The sequence below is a fragment of the Ovis canadensis genome, chromosome 12 (genome assembly GCF_042477335.2).
Source record: "Ovis canadensis isolate MfBH-ARS-UI-01 breed Bighorn chromosome 12, ARS-UI_OviCan_v2, whole genome shotgun sequence".
In the NCBI taxonomy this organism is placed as follows: domain Eukaryota; kingdom Metazoa; phylum Chordata; class Mammalia; order Artiodactyla; family Bovidae; genus Ovis; species Ovis canadensis.
Window position 1 is genome coordinate 65,968,946 of NC_091256.1, and position 17,826 is coordinate 65,986,771.

A 17,826-nucleotide genomic window follows, 5' to 3' on the forward strand; every position below is an offset into this window, starting at 1 on the left:
ACTACGAACAAAGCTAGTGGAGGTGATGGAATTCCAGTTGAGCTATTTCAAATCCTAAAAGATGATGCTGTGAAAGTGCTGCACTCAATATGCCAGCAAATTTTGGAAAACTCAGCAGTGGCCACAGGACTGGAAAAGGTCTGTTTTCATTCCAATTCCAAAGAAAGGCAATGCCAAAGAATGCTCAAACTAATGTACAATTAAACTCATCTCACACGCTAGCAAAGTAATGCTCAAAATTCTCCAAGCCAAGCATCAGCAATATGTGAACCATGAACTTCCTGATGTTCAAGCTGGTTTTAGAAAAGGCAGAGGAACCAGAGATCAGATTGCCAATATCCACTGGATCCTTGAAAAAGTAAGAGAGTTTGAGAAAAACATCTATTTCTGCTTTATTGACTATGCCAAAGCCTTTGACTATGTGGATCACAATAAGTTGTGGAAAATTCTTCAAGAGATGGGAATACCAGACCACCTGACCTGCCTCTTGAGAAACCTGTATGCAGGTCAGAAAGCAATAGTTAGAACTGGACATGAAACAACAGACTGGTTTCAAATAGGAAAAGGAGTACATTAAGGCTGTATATTGTCACCCTGCTTATTTAACTTATATGCAGAGTACATCATGAGAAACGCTGGGCTGGATGAAGCACAAGCTGGAATCAAGATTGCCGGGAAAAATATCAATAACCTCAGATTTGCAGATGATACTACCCTCTGGCAGAAAGTGAAGAGGAACTAAAAAGCCTCTTGATGAAAGTGAAAGAGGAGAGTGAAAAAGTTGGCTTAAAGCTCAACATTCAGAAAACGAAGATCATGGCATCTGGTCCCATCACTTCAAGGCAAATAGATAGGGAAACAGTGGAAACAGTGTCAGACTTTATTTTGGGGGGCTCCAAAGTCACTGCAGATGGTGACTGCAGTCATGAAATTAAAAGACAGTTACTCCTTGGAAGGAAATTGGTGATGGACAGGGAGGCCTGGAGTGCTGCAGTCCGTGGGTTCGCAAAGAGTCGTACACGACTGAGCAACTGAACTGAACTGAGTGTCTCTAGAACTATAAGGAGAGAATGATAAAACCTTATGAATTTGAGTTTACACTCTCAAGATCTAGTGCTTTTATTTTTCTTTTTAATGCTGTGAAGTTCTCCTGTACTTCCTTTGGGATTATTTTTCTGCTTTCAGCCTGTTTGTCCAAAGGCTCCCAGTTCTGTATCAGTTTTAGCATAGCCATTGCTTGTTGGTTCGGGTTTTCTGAGGCTCTGGGCTCTATTGTATTAATAACAGGGGAAGAGAAAGGAGGTGGAGCTATGAAAACCAAAAGGAGTGGAGATGAGAGTAGGAGAATTGTTGGGTTGGGTAAGCATGGGCTCTTTAGTAACGGGACACGTCTTTTTTCTGTAGTTAGCACATCTGCTTTGGAAATAATTTAGGAAGAGGAATTCCAAATGTATTTTGAATACAATGACTATTTTGAAAGACTACTCAGTTGGATATATAAACATATTAGTATATTTAAAATGGGTATAAGAATTCAATACCATTAGTTTTTATTCACTTCATATGTTCAGTGGAAAGTAATTTGGTGCCCATACTCTAGTCCAGATATATTGAATGTGTTCAGGTAAGCTCAGTATAACATATATTGCTTGATATTATTTATCCCAATTTGAGTATATCCATTCTTTCCCAGGTAGATGAGAAGGGTCATGAACTCCATGTAGACTACAGGGTCATGAGCCATGTAAGCCTCTTTTTATCTCCCATACCTGAGCTCCATGAGTATTAGTGATGATGACAGCCATAGAGTCTCACTTAGAAACACACCGGGATAATTTAAAGAAATAAGATAAAAGAATTTTAAGTGAACTGAAATAATCAAATTCCAAGCCTTCTTATTGATTTTGTTGATCTTTCACAATTCAGTTGTAAAGATACATTTTTAACATATTATGTATGCACAGTCTTCTGTGGAGTACATTCACAGCTGTTTCCATTGAGACCTGCTGAATTAGAAAGAATACACCCTGAAGCAAGCCTTAAAATTTTGTCATTTGACAATAGAAATTAAATCTTTATTGAACCTTATTATTATAGTGGAAAGATACAAAATATATTTCTTTCCCATTTCATAGACATGTTTGTGAAGCTGTCATATTAATGAATTTACTTTTTCTCTCATCAGAAATACTTCAAAAGGAAGGATATTGAGTCCATTAGAAAATTTGCAGCTGACCATTTTAATGAGGTAAGGAACATGTTTTTTCCTTTCTTTTAGGGATTCAATATTTTTAACTATTAATTGCTTGTACTCTTATGCTATCATTAGTCTTGAGAGGTTTGTTATTTCAGATCAGTCTTCTACTTTTCTTCTTTTTCTTTTGAAAGTTAGTTTTACCCCTAGGTATAACTCCAAGACTCCAACTTAGTTGAATTTACCATTAATCAGAATGCAAATGTCAACTGTAGCCTTTTAAAATAAATAATAGTACTTTAATGCAGCTGGGAAGATTAAATAAAGCCCAAGGTTTAAATGAAGCATGGTTAGTGTGAAAGAAAGCCAATATTCATTATTCTTCCCATACCCTTCTTTTAAATTCTGAATATGCCTGTCCTTAGATGCACTTCGTGTGCTTGGCTTGGTGAACGGCCACACTAGAATCTGGAGGAAAAGGAGCCGGAAATGGGCATTCTTACACTGTCACTGGAAGTGTGGATTGCCTCGATCATTTTGGACTCAGTAACTTTAAAAATAGTCGTGCTCTTTGAGTCAGTAATTTTCTATACCTTAAAGGAAGGATCTTGGATATGAGGACACTTACAGACAGTACTGAAAGGTTGTTGTTGAATGAAAAGACGCCGGGATTCTTGGCCCCCAGAGGAAAAGAATTCAGTCCGGGGCCAGGGACGAGGCTTGATCGCTCAGAGCTTTTGTGTAATAAAGTTTTATTAAAGTATAAAGGAGATAGAGAAAGCTTCTGACATAGGCATCAGAAGGGGGCAGAAAAGAGTACTCCACTGCTAGTCTTCAGCTGGATGTTATATAGTCACTAGCAGTCTGTTAAGGAAAGAAAGGAATGTCTTAAAACTCAGAATGGTACCAGGCCTCTCACCCATAAGATGCATTTTGGGATAATTTTGGCACCAAGTGGTTCATCTTGGGCCATAAAATGATTAACTTGAATCTTGTAGAAGGACAGATTACCATACAAATAGTTTCGTTTACATAGATTAGGGGAACCATATCTGAGTATAACATATTGGTTTGTCAAGAAGGTCCTGAGCCATGAGGTGGGACCGACTTGAAGACAGAGTTTGGGGTAAATGCATAGCACATTAGCATAGCTTAAGACAAACATTTCCATAAGAAAAATGCATTGGTTATCTCAAGGTTTGAGAATAGTTAACTTCAGGTCTAACAGGTGTTATTATGGCAACACAGTATTTTATGAGAACCTTCTTTTAAATATCGCTAGTTTTTCTCCTCCTGCCGCTTGAGAGAGATAAAAATGTCTGACATTTGTTGGAGACCCCTGGACTTCCTGCCTGTTACCCTCTCAGTATTATTTATAGGAATAAAATGAAATCATATGGGAGTGGTTTAATTAAGGAAGAATTAAGGAAATAAATATTAAAGTTCCTTTTTGAAATTTGTAACGTAGGGGAAATGTTCAGGCTGTAATGATCTGTAAGGAAAGGAGATACAGAATTATATATTCACTGATCATAACTGTATAAACTCTGTAGTAGTCTATTGAAAATGGCCTACCCAGACAGTCTCTTCAGCAAGTGGTATTGGGAAAGCTCGACAGCCACATGTAAAAACACACTTCAAACATACTGTCACACCATAAACAAAAGTAAACTCAAAATGGCTTAAATGTTTAAAATATAAGACATGACACCTTTAAATGCCTAGAAGAGAACATAGGCAAAACTTTCTCTGACATAAACTGTAGCAGTTCTTTGTTGGATCAGCCTCCCAAGGCAAAAGAAATAAAAGTAAAAACAAGCAAATGGGACCTAGCCACATTTACAAGCTTTAGTTCAGTAAAGGAAATCATAAACAAAACAAAAAGGAAACCTATGGACTGGGAAAAAATATTTGCAAATGATGTGACCACAAAGAGCATATTTTCCAAATTTACAAACAGCTCATACAACTGAATATCAAAAAACCAAAGAACCCAATCAAAAACTGGGCAGAAGACTTAAGTAGACATTTCTCCAAAGAACACATACAGATGACCAATTATTAGAGAAATGCAGACCAAAACTACAATGAGATATCACCTCACACCAGTCAGAATGGCCATCATCAGAAAGTCTATGTAAATAATAAAAGCCAGAGAAGATGTGAAGAAAAGGGAACTTTCCTACACTGTTGGTGGGAATGTAAATTGATGCAGCCAATATGTAGAACAGTATGGAGTTTTTTTCCTTAAAAAACTAAAAATAGAGTTAACTATTTGCTCTAGCAATCACACTCCTAGCATATATCTAGAAAAGAGGAAAACTCTAGTTTGAAAAGATACATGCACCCCAGTGATCATAGCAGCACTATTTACAATAACCAAGACATGGAAGTAACATTCCATGTGTTGCACACTTGAGGGGCCTTTTAAATATGAAGCTTAATTTCTTTCTTCTTTACTTGTGTGTTGGACCTCTTTTTGTAACTTGCATGTCTCTTTTGTTTTCACGTCCTTTCCATCATTTTGTCTTTTTATTCTTTCAGGAAGATTTCTTCAGCTCTCCTGTTGAAATTTAAGTAGTCATATTTTTATATACTATTAGTTCTTGCTTGCTTCTTTGCATTTTATTCTGGTTTTATTGATAAAGTATCTTTTTTAATACCTTTGAAGATTCGAGTTTTTTTGGTCCCTAAATTATCTTTTTCCTCTAGGGGTCTTTTTTTTTTTAATGCTTTAGCTTATTCAGTGTGTAGTGATTATTAGTTATACATATTTAAGAATGAGCTATTTCAAAAGCTGTTTAAAGGGCCCTTTGTAAATGGTTAGGTTTACTTTTGAGTGAGCAGCAAGATGGTTGCCTGTTTTCCGGAGGCCCTGTGCCTCAGAATTTTGCAGGGTGAGATCAGTTCCTTCTTTAAAAAAAAAAAAAAATTCAGGCAAGTCTTTACTGTGGCCCCTGCTGCAATAGAGGGGAGCAAGAACAAACAACAGTTTCCCTTAATTGTTTGTTCACTGGAGGATGGGGATGGGGTGGGCAGGGGACAGAAATGAGCTTGTTCCTTGTATGGGATGAAGATAGGGGTGTATCCACGTGTTAGGCCCTATCAGTTCCTTCTTGTGCTGAAGCTGCTCCACTGTTCTCTAGGCTAGAGCTTCCTTCATCTTGCTTCTTTGGTCATTCCTATTGCACTCACATGCAACCTGCCAAAAATTTTCACAAATCTCTTATTTGTTAGCATCCCTTCCCACCCTTCTTTCCTTTTTTTTTTTTTTTTTTTTTTGTTGTTATTGTTGTTTTTCATTTTGGTGAGATTACTTTTTAGATTCCTTTAGTATCAGGGAGGAAATAGAGATAATCTCAAGATAATCTCTTTTTCTTTTGGAGACAATAAATCTTTGTACTAGAGGAAAAATAAATCACCCCTGCTTTTTAAAAACCGTAAGTCTTTTTCTTTATCAGGAAGTCTTACCTATATTCCTGAAAACCAATGAAACCTGGAATTCTCCAGTTGCTAAGTTCATAATGGAGGAGCAAGGCTTGGGACTCGTCAAACTGTTGGAGACCCAAGAAGAGGATGTGGTCCTGCTCACTGCCGGAGAGCACAAGAAAGCAGTAAGAAAAATTACCTCCAGGTTTCTGTGCTGTTGGTGTTGATGATGCCTCTCTTCTCCTGTGTGTATAGTACATATTTGAAATTGACTGTTAATTTCATAAAATGGAGCTGCTCTGCATGGTTTTATATATATATATATATTTTATAATTTTATTGATTTTTAGCTGCACTGGGTCTTCGTTGCTGCATGAGCTTTTCTCTAGTTGAGGCCAGCAGGGGCTTCTCATTGCACAGGGTTCTCTTTTTGCAGAGCACACAGTTGGGGCATGCAGTCTTCAGTAATGGCAGCACTCGGGCTTGGTTCTTGCTGCTCGCAGTCTGGAGAGCTCAGGCTCAGTAGTTGTTGTGCACAGGCTTAGTTGCTCCATGGCATGTGGAATCTTCCCAGACCAGGATTCTGGTCTTATTGATAAAGTTCCATGTGTCCCCTGCATTGGCAGGTGGATTCTTATCCAGTGCGCCAATAGAGAAGGCCAGTTTTTATATTAATAAATGTCTTTTTGCATTTTATAATGCATTATGTAAAAACTATAGTTTTTGCATCAGCTGCCAGCCTCCATTGGCATTGCTCTCACAGATTATATCTGGCTCCAATTAGGAAAGCCACTTAGGTGGAGAGAGGGCTATTAATACTCATTGTACAACTGTGAAAAAATTTTTCAGTTTTGAAGTTTAGCAGATTAAGAACAGTTGGTAGTCCCAAACTTTTGTATAGAATGCATTTCTGAAAATGTGGAGGGACGGATCAGACTGCTGAAGGGCTGCTGGGCTGGCAGACACCCCTGATCCTACTTAGCTGAAACAGAATCCTTTTTCCTCAGGAGCAGCAACTGGGAGGTGGTACACGCTACCACACACTGGCTAAATCACCTTTCTTCAGGAGATGTATGGAACAGTGGATTTAACTTTAGAGATCACTGTAAAATATACAAAATGTGGTTTGTGTGTGCATGCTAAGTTGCTTCAGTTGTGTCCAACTCTGTAACCCTATGGACTGTATTGTGCCTTCATTGTAAAATACACAAGTTCAATTCAGTTCAGTTGCTCAGTCGTGTCCGAATCTGCGACCCCATGAATCACAGCACACCAGGCCTCCTTGTCCATCACCAACTCCCAGAGTTCACTCAGACTCACATCCATCGAGTCAGTAATGCCATCCAGCCATCTCATCCTCTGTCGTCCCCTTCTCCTCTTGCCCCCAATCCCTCCCAGCATCAGAGTCTTTTCCAATGAGTCAACTCTTCACATGAGGTGGACAAAGTCCTGAAATTTCAGCTTTAGCATCATTCCTTCCAAAGAAATCCCAGGGCTGACCTCCTTCAGAAGGGGTTGGTTGGATCACCTTGCAGTCCAAGGGACTCTCAAGAGTCTTCTCCAACACCACAGTTCAAAAGCATCAATTCTTCAGCACTCAGCCTTCTTCACAGTCCAACTCTCAAATCCATACATGACCACAGGAAAAACCATAGCCTTGAGTAGACGGACCTTAGTCAGCAAAGTAATGTTTCTGCTTTTGAATATGCTATCTAGGTTGGTCATAGCTTTTCTTCCAAGGAGTACGCGTCTTTTAAGTTCATGGCTGCAGTCACCATCTGCAGTGATTTTGGAGCCCCCAAAAATAAAGTCTGACGCTGTTTCTACTGTTTCCCCATCTACTTCCCATGAAGTGATGGAACCAGATGCCATGATGTTCGTTTTCTGAATGTTGAGCTTTAAGCCAACTTTTTCACTCTCCGCTTTCACTTTCATCAAGAGGCTTTTTAGTTCCTCTTCACTTTCTGCCATAAGGGTGGTGTCATCTGCATATCTGAGGTTACTGATATTTCTCCTGACAATCTTGATTCCAGCTTGTGTTTCTTCCAGTCCAGCGTTTCTCATGATGTACTCTGCATATAAGTTAAATAAACAGGGTGACAATATACAGCCTTGACGTATACTCCTTTTCTTATTTGAAACCAGTCTGTCGATCCATGTCCAGTTCTAACTGTTGCTTCCTGACCTGCATACAGATTTCTCAAGAGGCTGGTCAGGTGGTCTGGTATTCCCATCTCTTTTGGTATTTTCCACAGTTTATTGTGATCCACATAGTCAAAGGCTTTGGCATAGTCAATAAAGCAGAAATAGATATTTTTCTGGAACTCTCTTGCTTTTTCCATGATCCAGCAGATGTTGGTAACTTGATCTCTGGTTCCTCTGCCTTTTCTAAAACCAGCTTGAACATCTGGAAGTTCACAGTTCACATATTGCTGAAGTCTGGCTTGGAGAATTTTGAGCATTACTTTACTAGCATGTGAGATGAGTGCAATTGTAAAGTATGGTATAAAACTCAAACATGAATATTGAAAATATACTGTGGATGGGGGGACTTCCATGATGGGCTAGTGGTTAAGACTCTATGCATGTAGTGGGTGTGGGTTCCGTCCCTCTTCAAAGAAATAATATCCCATGTCCCATGCAGCCAAAAAAGAAAAGAAATACTTAAAAAGAAAATATACTGTAGGGAATTCTCTGGTGGCCCCATGGTTAGGACTTTGTGCTTCCACCCGGTGGGAACCAGTTTCAGTTCCTGGTCAGAGAACTAAGATCCCAGATGACACATGGCACAGCCATGAAAAAGAAAGAAAACATACTAAATATACAGTAAATGTCAAGCATGATTAAAAAGTCATCCTTGCACTATCGTATATTTTTATAGTGCCTAATTTGTACTTTATCAAGTTTATTCTACTAATTTATATTTGTACTGTGCTTCTCTATCATTATTTCTTCCAAAGGAATAGTTTCCGGGTTCAGCTACAAGCCTAAGTTAATCTACTGCCCTTCCCTTTCCCTGCAATAAGAGTGAAGAAAGTTATTTAATTACAACTTTTTTTGAAACTACAGTCATTTTTTAAATTCATTCATTTATGAACATTATTTTTGACTACCAGCCATGAGCCAGTACTGTTAAATTTGCTAGGGGATTCACCAGTTAATTACAGATTTTATTGTCAGTGCCTTTTTTTTTAATACTTACTTTAGTTGATTGATGATTGTTTTTACAACGTTTCAATGCATTTCTTAAAAAAGAATTTGGAATTTTGTATTAAAAATCCTATCACCGATTCATTTGGCTATTAAATTTTTCCCTGGTAGGAACTGAAAACTGCTCATGTTCTCCTCTCAGGAACGGTATTGCTCTGATTCCTGCTGGGACTTCCTCGAGAGAACACTGGAAACCTGATGTATGTGGAATAACATTAGCATTCTGAATGTGTCACAGTGAAGGTGCCCTGTGTGGATATCTAAGTGTCAGATAGAATAGGCTACAGAGTGACACGTATGCATGCATGCAAGCGCGTCTCCTGTTCTAACTGCTCTTTCTCAGGAGTGCCCTGCCTGTCATAGTTAGCACTTATCACAGTTAGCTTGATCTGCTTGCCTAGCACTGTTCAAAGTACTTAGTGTATATATTAACTCAGTTAATCCTCATGCCAACCCTATTGAGAGAAATGCTGATACTGTTACCATTTTAAAGACAGAACACTTGGACTTCTCCAGTGGTCTAGGTGGTTAAGACTGTGCTTCCACTGCAGGGGCCATGGATTTGATTCCTAGCCAGGGAATTATACATGTTGTGTGGGGGAAAAAAAAGAAAGCTTTGAGTGGAGAAATAAATGGCAACCCACTCCAGTATTCTTTTTTTTTTTTTAATTGAAGGATAATTGCTTTACAGAATTTTGTTGTTTTCTGCCAAACATCAGCATGAATCAGTCATAGATATACACTACTCCAGTATTTTTGCCTGGAGAATCTCATGGACAGAGGAGCCGGCAGGCTACAGTCCATGGGGTTGCAAGAGTTGGACATGACTAAGCGACTACACAACAACAAGAAAATCGAGGCACAGAGGTTAAGAATTTGTTCACACTCACACAGCTAGGAGGTGGAGGACCCTGAGTTCTAACCCTCAAAGTCTGGTTCCAGAAGTCACACTCTTAATGTAACCTCTAACCCATACTGCCTCTCTAATAATGGCCAACATTTATTGAATGTTAAGTGTATACAGCCTCTCATCAGCTCCTCCCCACAATCCTTCAGTAAAGGAAATACTCATCATAATGGCTCGTTCACATTACAGAGCTTATCTGACTTGATCTTCACAACAGTCTTTAGAGTAGATATTTTATCTCCATTTTACTATGGGAAAAGGTGCACAGGAGTTAGTCAGTAGCCAAACTGAGATACAGACCCATGTTAATCAAGCTCTGGTACCTGTGTTCTGAAGTCACTGTGTTAGCAAATACTCACCAAATCTGCTGAGTGTGGCCATCATCCTCAGCAGTGTCGCAGATCATCCTCAGATCCTTCTCTCCTGAGAGGCAGAGAGTAAATTGTAAATTGTAAATCTGTAGATTGGATAGCTCAATTGGTAAAGAATCTGCCTGCAATGCGGGAGACGCCAGTTCGATTCCTGGGTCAGGAAGATGCCCTAGAGAAGGGAAAGGCTATGCACTCCAGTATTCTTAGGCTTCCCTTGTGGCTCAGCTGGTAAAGAATCTGCCTGCAATGCGGGAGACCTGGGTTTGATCCCTGGCTTGGCAAGATACCCTGGAGAAGGGAAGGGATACCCACTCCAGTATTCGGGCCTAGAGAATTTCATGGACTGAATAGGCCATGGGGTCACAAAGAGTCGGACACAACTGAGCGACTTTTACTTCTGAGAGAAAGGCCTGGCTTTAGAATCCACATGTGTCATTTGCTGCCTGTTCTGTCACAGCAGTTAACGTTTGTATCTTCTGTTTGCAGTGCTCTTTGATGGGAAAATTACGACTGGAGTGTGCTGACCTTCTAGAAGCAAGAGGAGTGGTGCTTCGTGACCCAGCTCTGTTCTCTTTCCTTTGGGTGGTGGATTTCCCCCTCTTCCTTCCCAAGGAGGAAAATCCCCAAGAGCTGGAGTCAGCCCACCACCCATTTACTGCTCCCCATCCAAATGACATTCACCTTCTTTACACTGAGCCCCACAAGGTATGATAGCTATACTTCCAAATTAAAAGGAAATACGGAAGCAAGGCAGAGAACTTCAGGTTTCATGGTCTGACCCAGTTCCAGAAGCCCCAGAAGAAATTGTCAGATTTGAGCCATTGTCCCTAAGTAGCTAACCTATGGAACAGAAAACCAGAGATTTTTCTCTAACACAAAGGCTCTTTGAATCTTCTAGGTCCGTAGCCAACACTATGACTTGGTTTTAAACGGCAATGAGATAGGAGGTGGTTCTATCCGAATTCATAATTCAGAGATTCAGCATTACATCCTGGCCACAGTACTAAAGGTAACATCATCTTCTCACCTGGCCTTTTTCTAAAACCCTAATATTTGTCTCTTTTGTTAAAATTTGTTATGAATGGAGGATTCGCTAGCTACAGAATAGTGTCAGCTTATTTCTCTACCTTTAGTGTTAGACTTTGAAAAATAAATGAAAATAATGGGTATTTTTTAGTGACCATATGCCCAGTGCCCATATGTCGGGCACTGTTTAAGTACCTTATATGCATGGACACATTTAATCCTCACAGTTATTTATTTCTTTTGTGTCAGACCTTAGTTGTGGACTCTATAGTTACGGCACAGGCTCTGAAACACATGGGCTTAGTAGTTGTGGTGCAAGGGCTTAGCTGCTCAGCAGCATGTGGGACCTTAATTCCCCAACCAGAGATTGAACCCACATGCTCTGTGTTACAAGGCAAATTCTTAACCACTGGACCACCAGGGTAGTTCCCTCACACTTACTTTTTAAATTAAGACCCTTATTCTACTTATTTTAAAGATAAACAGATTAATGAACCTAGCCTAAAGTCACATAGCACAGAAACAAGCAGCACCAGGATTCAGGACCAGGCAGGGTTGCTCTTGAACCCAAGCTCCCAACCTCCTAATCACTGCACTGCTCCAAAATGGATGTGGTCTGAAGTGGCTGAAAATTGTGTTGTTTGGGGGGGAGGGGGGGGTGCAGTTTTGGCCACACCACAGGGCATGCAAGATCTTAGTTCTGCAACTAGGGATTGAACCCATGCTCCCTACAGTGGAAGTACAGAATCTTAACCACTGGACCACCAGGGAAGTCCTGAAAATATTGATACTGCTAGAGAAAAGGAAAGCGATTTGAAAGAATTTTATGTCACTTAGTATTTGAGGTGGAGTAGATTTTAATGATAATGACGGAGAGTGGGTTAATCAGAAATTTCAGAAGAGTCTATGTAGATGCAAGCCTAAGACTCTGTGGTTTGTTGATGACTCTTCAGGAGGCTAGGATGGATTTCAGGAGGCCCAAGAAATCCTTGGAAATCTTTGGTCCAGGAGGTCCAAGAGAGTCTGATCCTAAAAGATCACTTTGTGGAGTGGGTTATTTGGGATTGAGGAACTTTATTTCTGAGAACAGCATTGGAGAACTCAGAACACTCTAGCTTTAAAAACGTTACAAACTCCCTTAACTTTTCTCCTCTTAAGTCAAAATCCCTAGCCACCAGTTTCCCAGCTTCTTTTTTGCTTTATTCCTTTCAAGCTTCTCAAAATGTCAGTGAGAATACATTGCTTGAACTTCTCTTCATACACACCAGTGTCTCTCAGCCCTTCTGCACATTAGAACAGAATCACTTCTAAAGCATTAAAAACAAAACAAGAAAACCACTCACTTTTCCTCAGCAGACCAATTAAGATAAAAAAGCTCTAGATGTGAGAGTTGGGCATTTGTTCCTTAAAGTCTCCCCGACTTGATTGTGATCTGTAGTCTGGTTGGGGAACCATTTCAGACACAGTTGCAACATTTCCACAGGCATTGCCCATAAAAGTTATCTTGCCCGTGGTCATCAGATCCAGCAGCCTGTTGTTAGCCCACAAGCTGTCTTATCTTCTGGCAGCATCTGCACTGTTGCCTTCCTGATAACCTTGCCTCTTAGCCCATGTGACAGGACCAGGTCCTCCTTTTCACCCTCTTTTTCTGAGGCCACATCCCACGTCTTTAATTGGTCTTACTCTGTCTGCATTATCAGCATAATAGCTGCATTTACTGAGCCCCAGGCATTTCTCTGCATGTTGTAGTACCCCTGACTTGTCATATTCTCTTGCTAAACTGTAGGCCTCTAAAAGTACTTTTTTAATTTAACTTTTATTTTCCCTTTAGCAACTAATTGTATTATTGTGGCACCTAGTGGGGTCACACAGAGTCAGACACGACTGAAGCGACTTAGCAGCAGCAGCAGCAGTGGGCCCTTAGTATGTATTTAAATTATCTTTTGAATTTCAGGAAGATGTGAAATTGCTCTCCCATCTGCTCCAGGCTTTAGATTATGGGGCGCCCCCTCATGGAGGAATTGCCTTAGGTAAACAATCTGTCCTTTTTTAATCCTTGTTTCAGTCCATTGCCGAAGTGTCAAATTTGGGCTCTCAGCTTATGAGGAAGGGTGGGGTTGGGGAAGTGGAGGAGTAAAGAGGGTATGAGGTGAGCCTAAGAGTTCTAAAAGAATTTGGTGTTTTTCATTTTGATATTTTTTTCCCCATTCTGTGTGGCTTGTGGGATCTTAGTTCCCAGACCAGGGATTGAACCTGGTCTGAGCAATGAAAGCATGGAGTCCTAACCACTAGACCACCAGGCGATTCCCTGATGATATATTTTTAAAAATATATTTAACCAGTTATAAAGATAAAACTTAACTGATAATTTGCATTTGAAAATGTCTTTTAATAGAATAAAACTAGACAGTCTTAAGTCAATATTGCTCACTTCCCTGGAGGCTCAGACACGTTCATAGGAGTATGAAAAGTACTGCTCCACAGTATTCAGCTTATGTGAAATTAGGAATATGCCAGTGCCTTTCTGATGGCCCTGGTTGCTTACATTGCTAGTTTTTTCAAACAAGAAAAGAATGTGAGAGGTTCTAGGAAGCTTACCTAGATTGTAGGCCCTCAACAACAGGGACATCCTTCTGTGTTTTTGGAGTCCCGTGCATAGTACCTAATTTTGTTCAGCCTTCAGTGAGCACTTGCTAAGGTCTCATTAATTGCTGTGACTGTTAATCCCAGTCGCATGTGAATATTAGTCCTGAGCACTTTTCTAGAATGAGATAGAAAAGCACCTCTCAAACAAAAGTTCCCTAAAAAGGCCAGGGAACTATGATTAGCTGCAACTTATTAAAGGCTCTTACTTAAAAGTTTTGTATAACCTTTAAGAAAAACTAAGTCACCCTCAACCTTAGATTATGTTCTCAGTTATCAACTTTATATTTTACAGGGTTAGACAGACTGATGTGCCTTGTCACTGGAGCACCAAGCATCAGAGATGTCATCGCCTTCCCCAAATCCTTCCGTGGGCACGACCTCATGAGCAATGCCCCAGATTTTATCCCTCCTGAGGAACTGAAGCCCTATCACATCCAGGTCTCCTGGCCAACAGATGCAGAAACAGGAAAGAGCTCATCAAATCATCCATGCCTTTCAGAAAGTTGAGCTATTTAATTTTGTCCTTTATTTCCCCAAGGCTAAAATCAGATCTGGAGTTCGGCCACAGATCTGACTTCAAGTTTTTAGATGGAAGAAATCCAGGCTACAGTCTTCACCTCAATGAAGAAACAGTATCCAGTTTTCATGATAACATGCATTACTAGGATTATTTATTTGGAACTTTTTTAAAATCACATTTTTTATACTCAGATAGTAGACTGTTCTCTTAGGACAGAGGTAGTCAAATCACATGTAAAAATGTGGAAAAATTCTTGCCCCATTGGACTGGTCAGTTGATGGAGAGGTCAGTGCAACCAGCTTCACCAAGAGAATCCTATAAAATAACCTGGATAATGACATTTATACTATCAATGTAATATAGTGAGAAGCAACATGACATAAAGCACAAAAAAAAAATCACTGAAATAAAGGTCACAAAGTGTTAAACAGTGCTTTACCCCGCAAGTTGTGTAAATCTCTCTTGGCCTCCCTTTCTGCATATATGAAATATAAACAGTACTTTCCCTGAATCCCTGCTCTTGTCAGAATCCTAGGAGATAAATATTATGTGGAAGATAAAGTGAGTAAATATGCTCTGAAAACCTTTCAGGCATTACTTAAATGAAATATTATCCACCTGGAAACAGAATACTGGTATTTTATACTAAAATACTATGTACTTTATAATTTTAGGTTAAACAAAACTGACATCTGTGGTAAAAAGGAAAACAGTAATATCACTAATCATTATTGTTTATATTTCTATTTTTTAAATAATCATGAATCCCTGAATAAATTTTCCTCAATTATAACTAAAAATATTAACCTTAAAGCAACCTCAAATGTAGAAAAGTGAACACTGGAATTTACTCATTTTTTTACACATTTTGTTGACACAAGTAAAGACTTATAAAATGGGAATGTCTTGATTGTTCTTTTCTACTTTATCTTCACTTTTGCTTTAACATTCTTTTGATTTACAATTTATAAATACAAATATTCTTACATTCCAGTCTATTTTTCTCACATTGCCATAAGCACATTGCAACCCTGTAGACTATACACACACCAGGCCATAAGACTGGAGTGGGTAGCCTTTCCCTTCTCCAGGGGATCTTCCCAACCCAGGGATCAAACCCAGGTCTCCCGCATTGCAGGCGGATTCTTTACCAGCTGAGCTATCAGGGAGGTGGAGCTTTTCCCTAGTTTGTCCCTTAACCCAATCTTTTCCCATTTGTGGATGTACTCTGGAGCCAGAAAAATCCTTGCTGGCACAGTTCTTATGAGAAAGGTGTCCAGCTCTGCCTGCCCTTTCTCAGTGTAACTTATAGATGCCCTTTGTTAGTTAAAAAAATACAACTTTACATTTATCCCACGTACAATACCTATTTTCTAAATGTAACTTACAATTCAGTTTAGAGCCTAATTCTGACCACAATAATGTCTTTCTGTCCTGAAAATGAGTTACAAATGACTCCCTAAGTCCAAAGAATTACTGTAGCCTAGACACCATACCCCGGGTCCCCAAAGGTTCATACAATGCCATGTTGCCTCAGTCATTGTCATATCAGGGCAAAAAAAGGCTTATGCTGAAACCCAGGGGATCTTAAGTCGGAAATAACACAACCAGGGTTTTGAAGCACACAAGCTATTTGTAAACTGTAAGCGAGGTTTCAGTAACTTGGCCAAAAATACCCTTTATATTTGCTTAGGGGTTTTTCTCTCCCCTGGAGAAGTAAATGACAACCCACTCCAGTATTCCTGCCTGGAGAATCCAACAGACAGAGGAGGCTGGCGGGCAGTCCATGGGATCACAAGAGTCGAACATGACTTATCGACTAAACCACCACCACCAGGGGTTTTTCTCAGTAGTATCTTAGAGCTAACAATGGCTAAGGAAACCCACTCCAGTGGAAAATCCCATGGATGGAGGAGCTTGGCATATTACAAGTCACAACACTTACACATTACAAGACACAACTGAGCGAGTTGAACGTAATTGTTATAACCATGCTTTACTTACTCCTTCAGGCATGTCTGTGACCCCATGGACTGTCAAGCATGATCTGCCAAGCTCCTGTCCATGGGTATTTTACAAGCAATACTGGAGTGGGTTGCTATTCCCTTCTCCAGGGGATCTTCCCAACCCAGGGATTGAACACTTATCTCCCAACTGCAAGAGCATTCTCTCCTGTCTCAGCCACAAGGAAGATCCTTCTGGACAATGAATTGCTTTACAATGTAGTTTCCTGCATCTTGAATATCTTTATGCCCAGATTTGAGCATAATTCAAACTATCATGGTTTAGAATGTTCCAAAAAATAAACATGTTCAAAACTGGGAGTTTCAAAATCCACATAGGGCCTACTGTAAAACTATATGCACTTAGTCCTATCCAACTTTGTGACCCCATGGACCATAGCCCACCTGGCAATACTGGAGTTGGTTGCCATTTCTTTCTCCAAGGTTATCTTCCCAACTTGGGGACTGAATCTGAGTGTCTATAGTCAACCCCTAACACTGCTAGGTAATGAGACTTGAGGGTTCCCTGGTGGCTCACACAGTAAAGAATCTGCATGTAATTAAGGATACTCAGGTTCACAGTCCTGGTCCAGGTTTGATCCCTGGGTGAACAATGATCAACCAGCGTGGCCAAAAAGAAATGTCAACCTTTTACAGGAATAAATCCCAAACTGCTAAGCTTTCTAGTATCAACTGAATTTTTGGCTATTTCAGCTATTGGTAACTTAAATGTTTTGGCAAGCAACCACGACTTAAAACCCCAACTTAATGTTGCTACAAACTTGAGTGCCAAATTATAAAGCTTAAATTTGATTAGCAGGTACTTACACTTTTGGATGTTGCCAGAGCTAATGGTTTCCTTGGTAATTTAGGAATTAGCAACTCACTGGCTAATTTTCTCATTAACTTGAACCACACTCACCCCCAAAATCTGCAAAACCAGTATCCATTTTCTAAAGAGAAGGATGTTACAACTGCAATATTTACCTTAAAGATCTCAAAAAACATGCCATGGGATTTCTTGATTCCAAGTGTCCCGTTTTCCTACCTACACCTTATGAAACTGAAATGAGCATACTTCAGAGTGATTTAGAAACATTTATTGAAATAGAAAGCTGGAGAATTAAATGGTAGTCCAATGGTTAGGGCTGAGCTTCCCCTGTAGCAGCCACAGGTTTGATCCCTTGTCAGGAAGCTAGGATCCCAACAGCTCTGCAGGGCAGCAGCCAATTAATAGTTGTTTGCTCTTCTATCCCATGTGCATCCATCTGGCTAACTGCAAGAACAGAGAAGCCATTTTTAGTCCCCTTTCCATGTTTCAATTCTAATGCCATTTGGGATACACAGAATATCAGATCTTTGAACATCATCAAGTCATCAGTGAGAGAGTTCAAGTTGGGCTGAGATCATCACATATTCTTAAACAAAACAGTACAGTTATTTTCAAGGCTTACCTGTTATGTCTGACTGGTATCATAAGTGCCCTGAAAAAGACACGATCATGTTAAATCACAGTAAAT

General features: G+C 39.8%; 1 protein-coding gene and 1 non-coding gene across 4 annotated transcripts in view; one reads left to right on the forward strand and one right to left on the reverse strand.

Moving 5' to 3' along the window:
• DARS2 (aspartyl-tRNA synthetase 2, mitochondrial) overlaps nucleotides 1–15,205 on the forward strand; it is a 27,697-nt gene extending 12,492 nt beyond the window's left edge. For 2 of the 3 annotated variants that reach the window (XM_069546079.1, XM_069546077.1), the window contains exons 12-17: nucleotides 2,186–2,248; nucleotides 5,656–5,808; nucleotides 10,598–10,816; nucleotides 11,010–11,120; nucleotides 13,092–13,167; nucleotides 14,076–15,205. In XM_069546079.1, coding sequence (XP_069402180.1) covers nucleotides 2,186–2,248; nucleotides 5,656–5,808; nucleotides 10,598–10,816; nucleotides 11,010–11,120; nucleotides 13,092–13,167; nucleotides 14,076–14,290 — 837 coding nt within the window. In that variant the 3' untranslated portion in view covers nucleotides 14,291–15,205. The remainder of the gene's footprint in view (nucleotides 1–2,185; nucleotides 2,249–5,655; nucleotides 5,809–10,597; nucleotides 10,817–11,009; nucleotides 11,121–13,091; nucleotides 13,168–14,075) is intronic. The other variant, XM_069546078.1, reaches the window with a different exon arrangement.
• Nucleotides 15,206–17,650: 2,445 nt separating this feature from the next.
• Nucleotides 17,651–17,727, reverse strand: LOC138416753 (small nucleolar RNA SNORD81). Its single transcript, XR_011247864.1, has one exon. It is a non-coding gene; the product is annotated as a small nucleolar RNA SNORD81 (small nucleolar RNA).
• Between the last annotated feature and the right edge of the window lie 99 nt (nucleotides 17,728–17,826).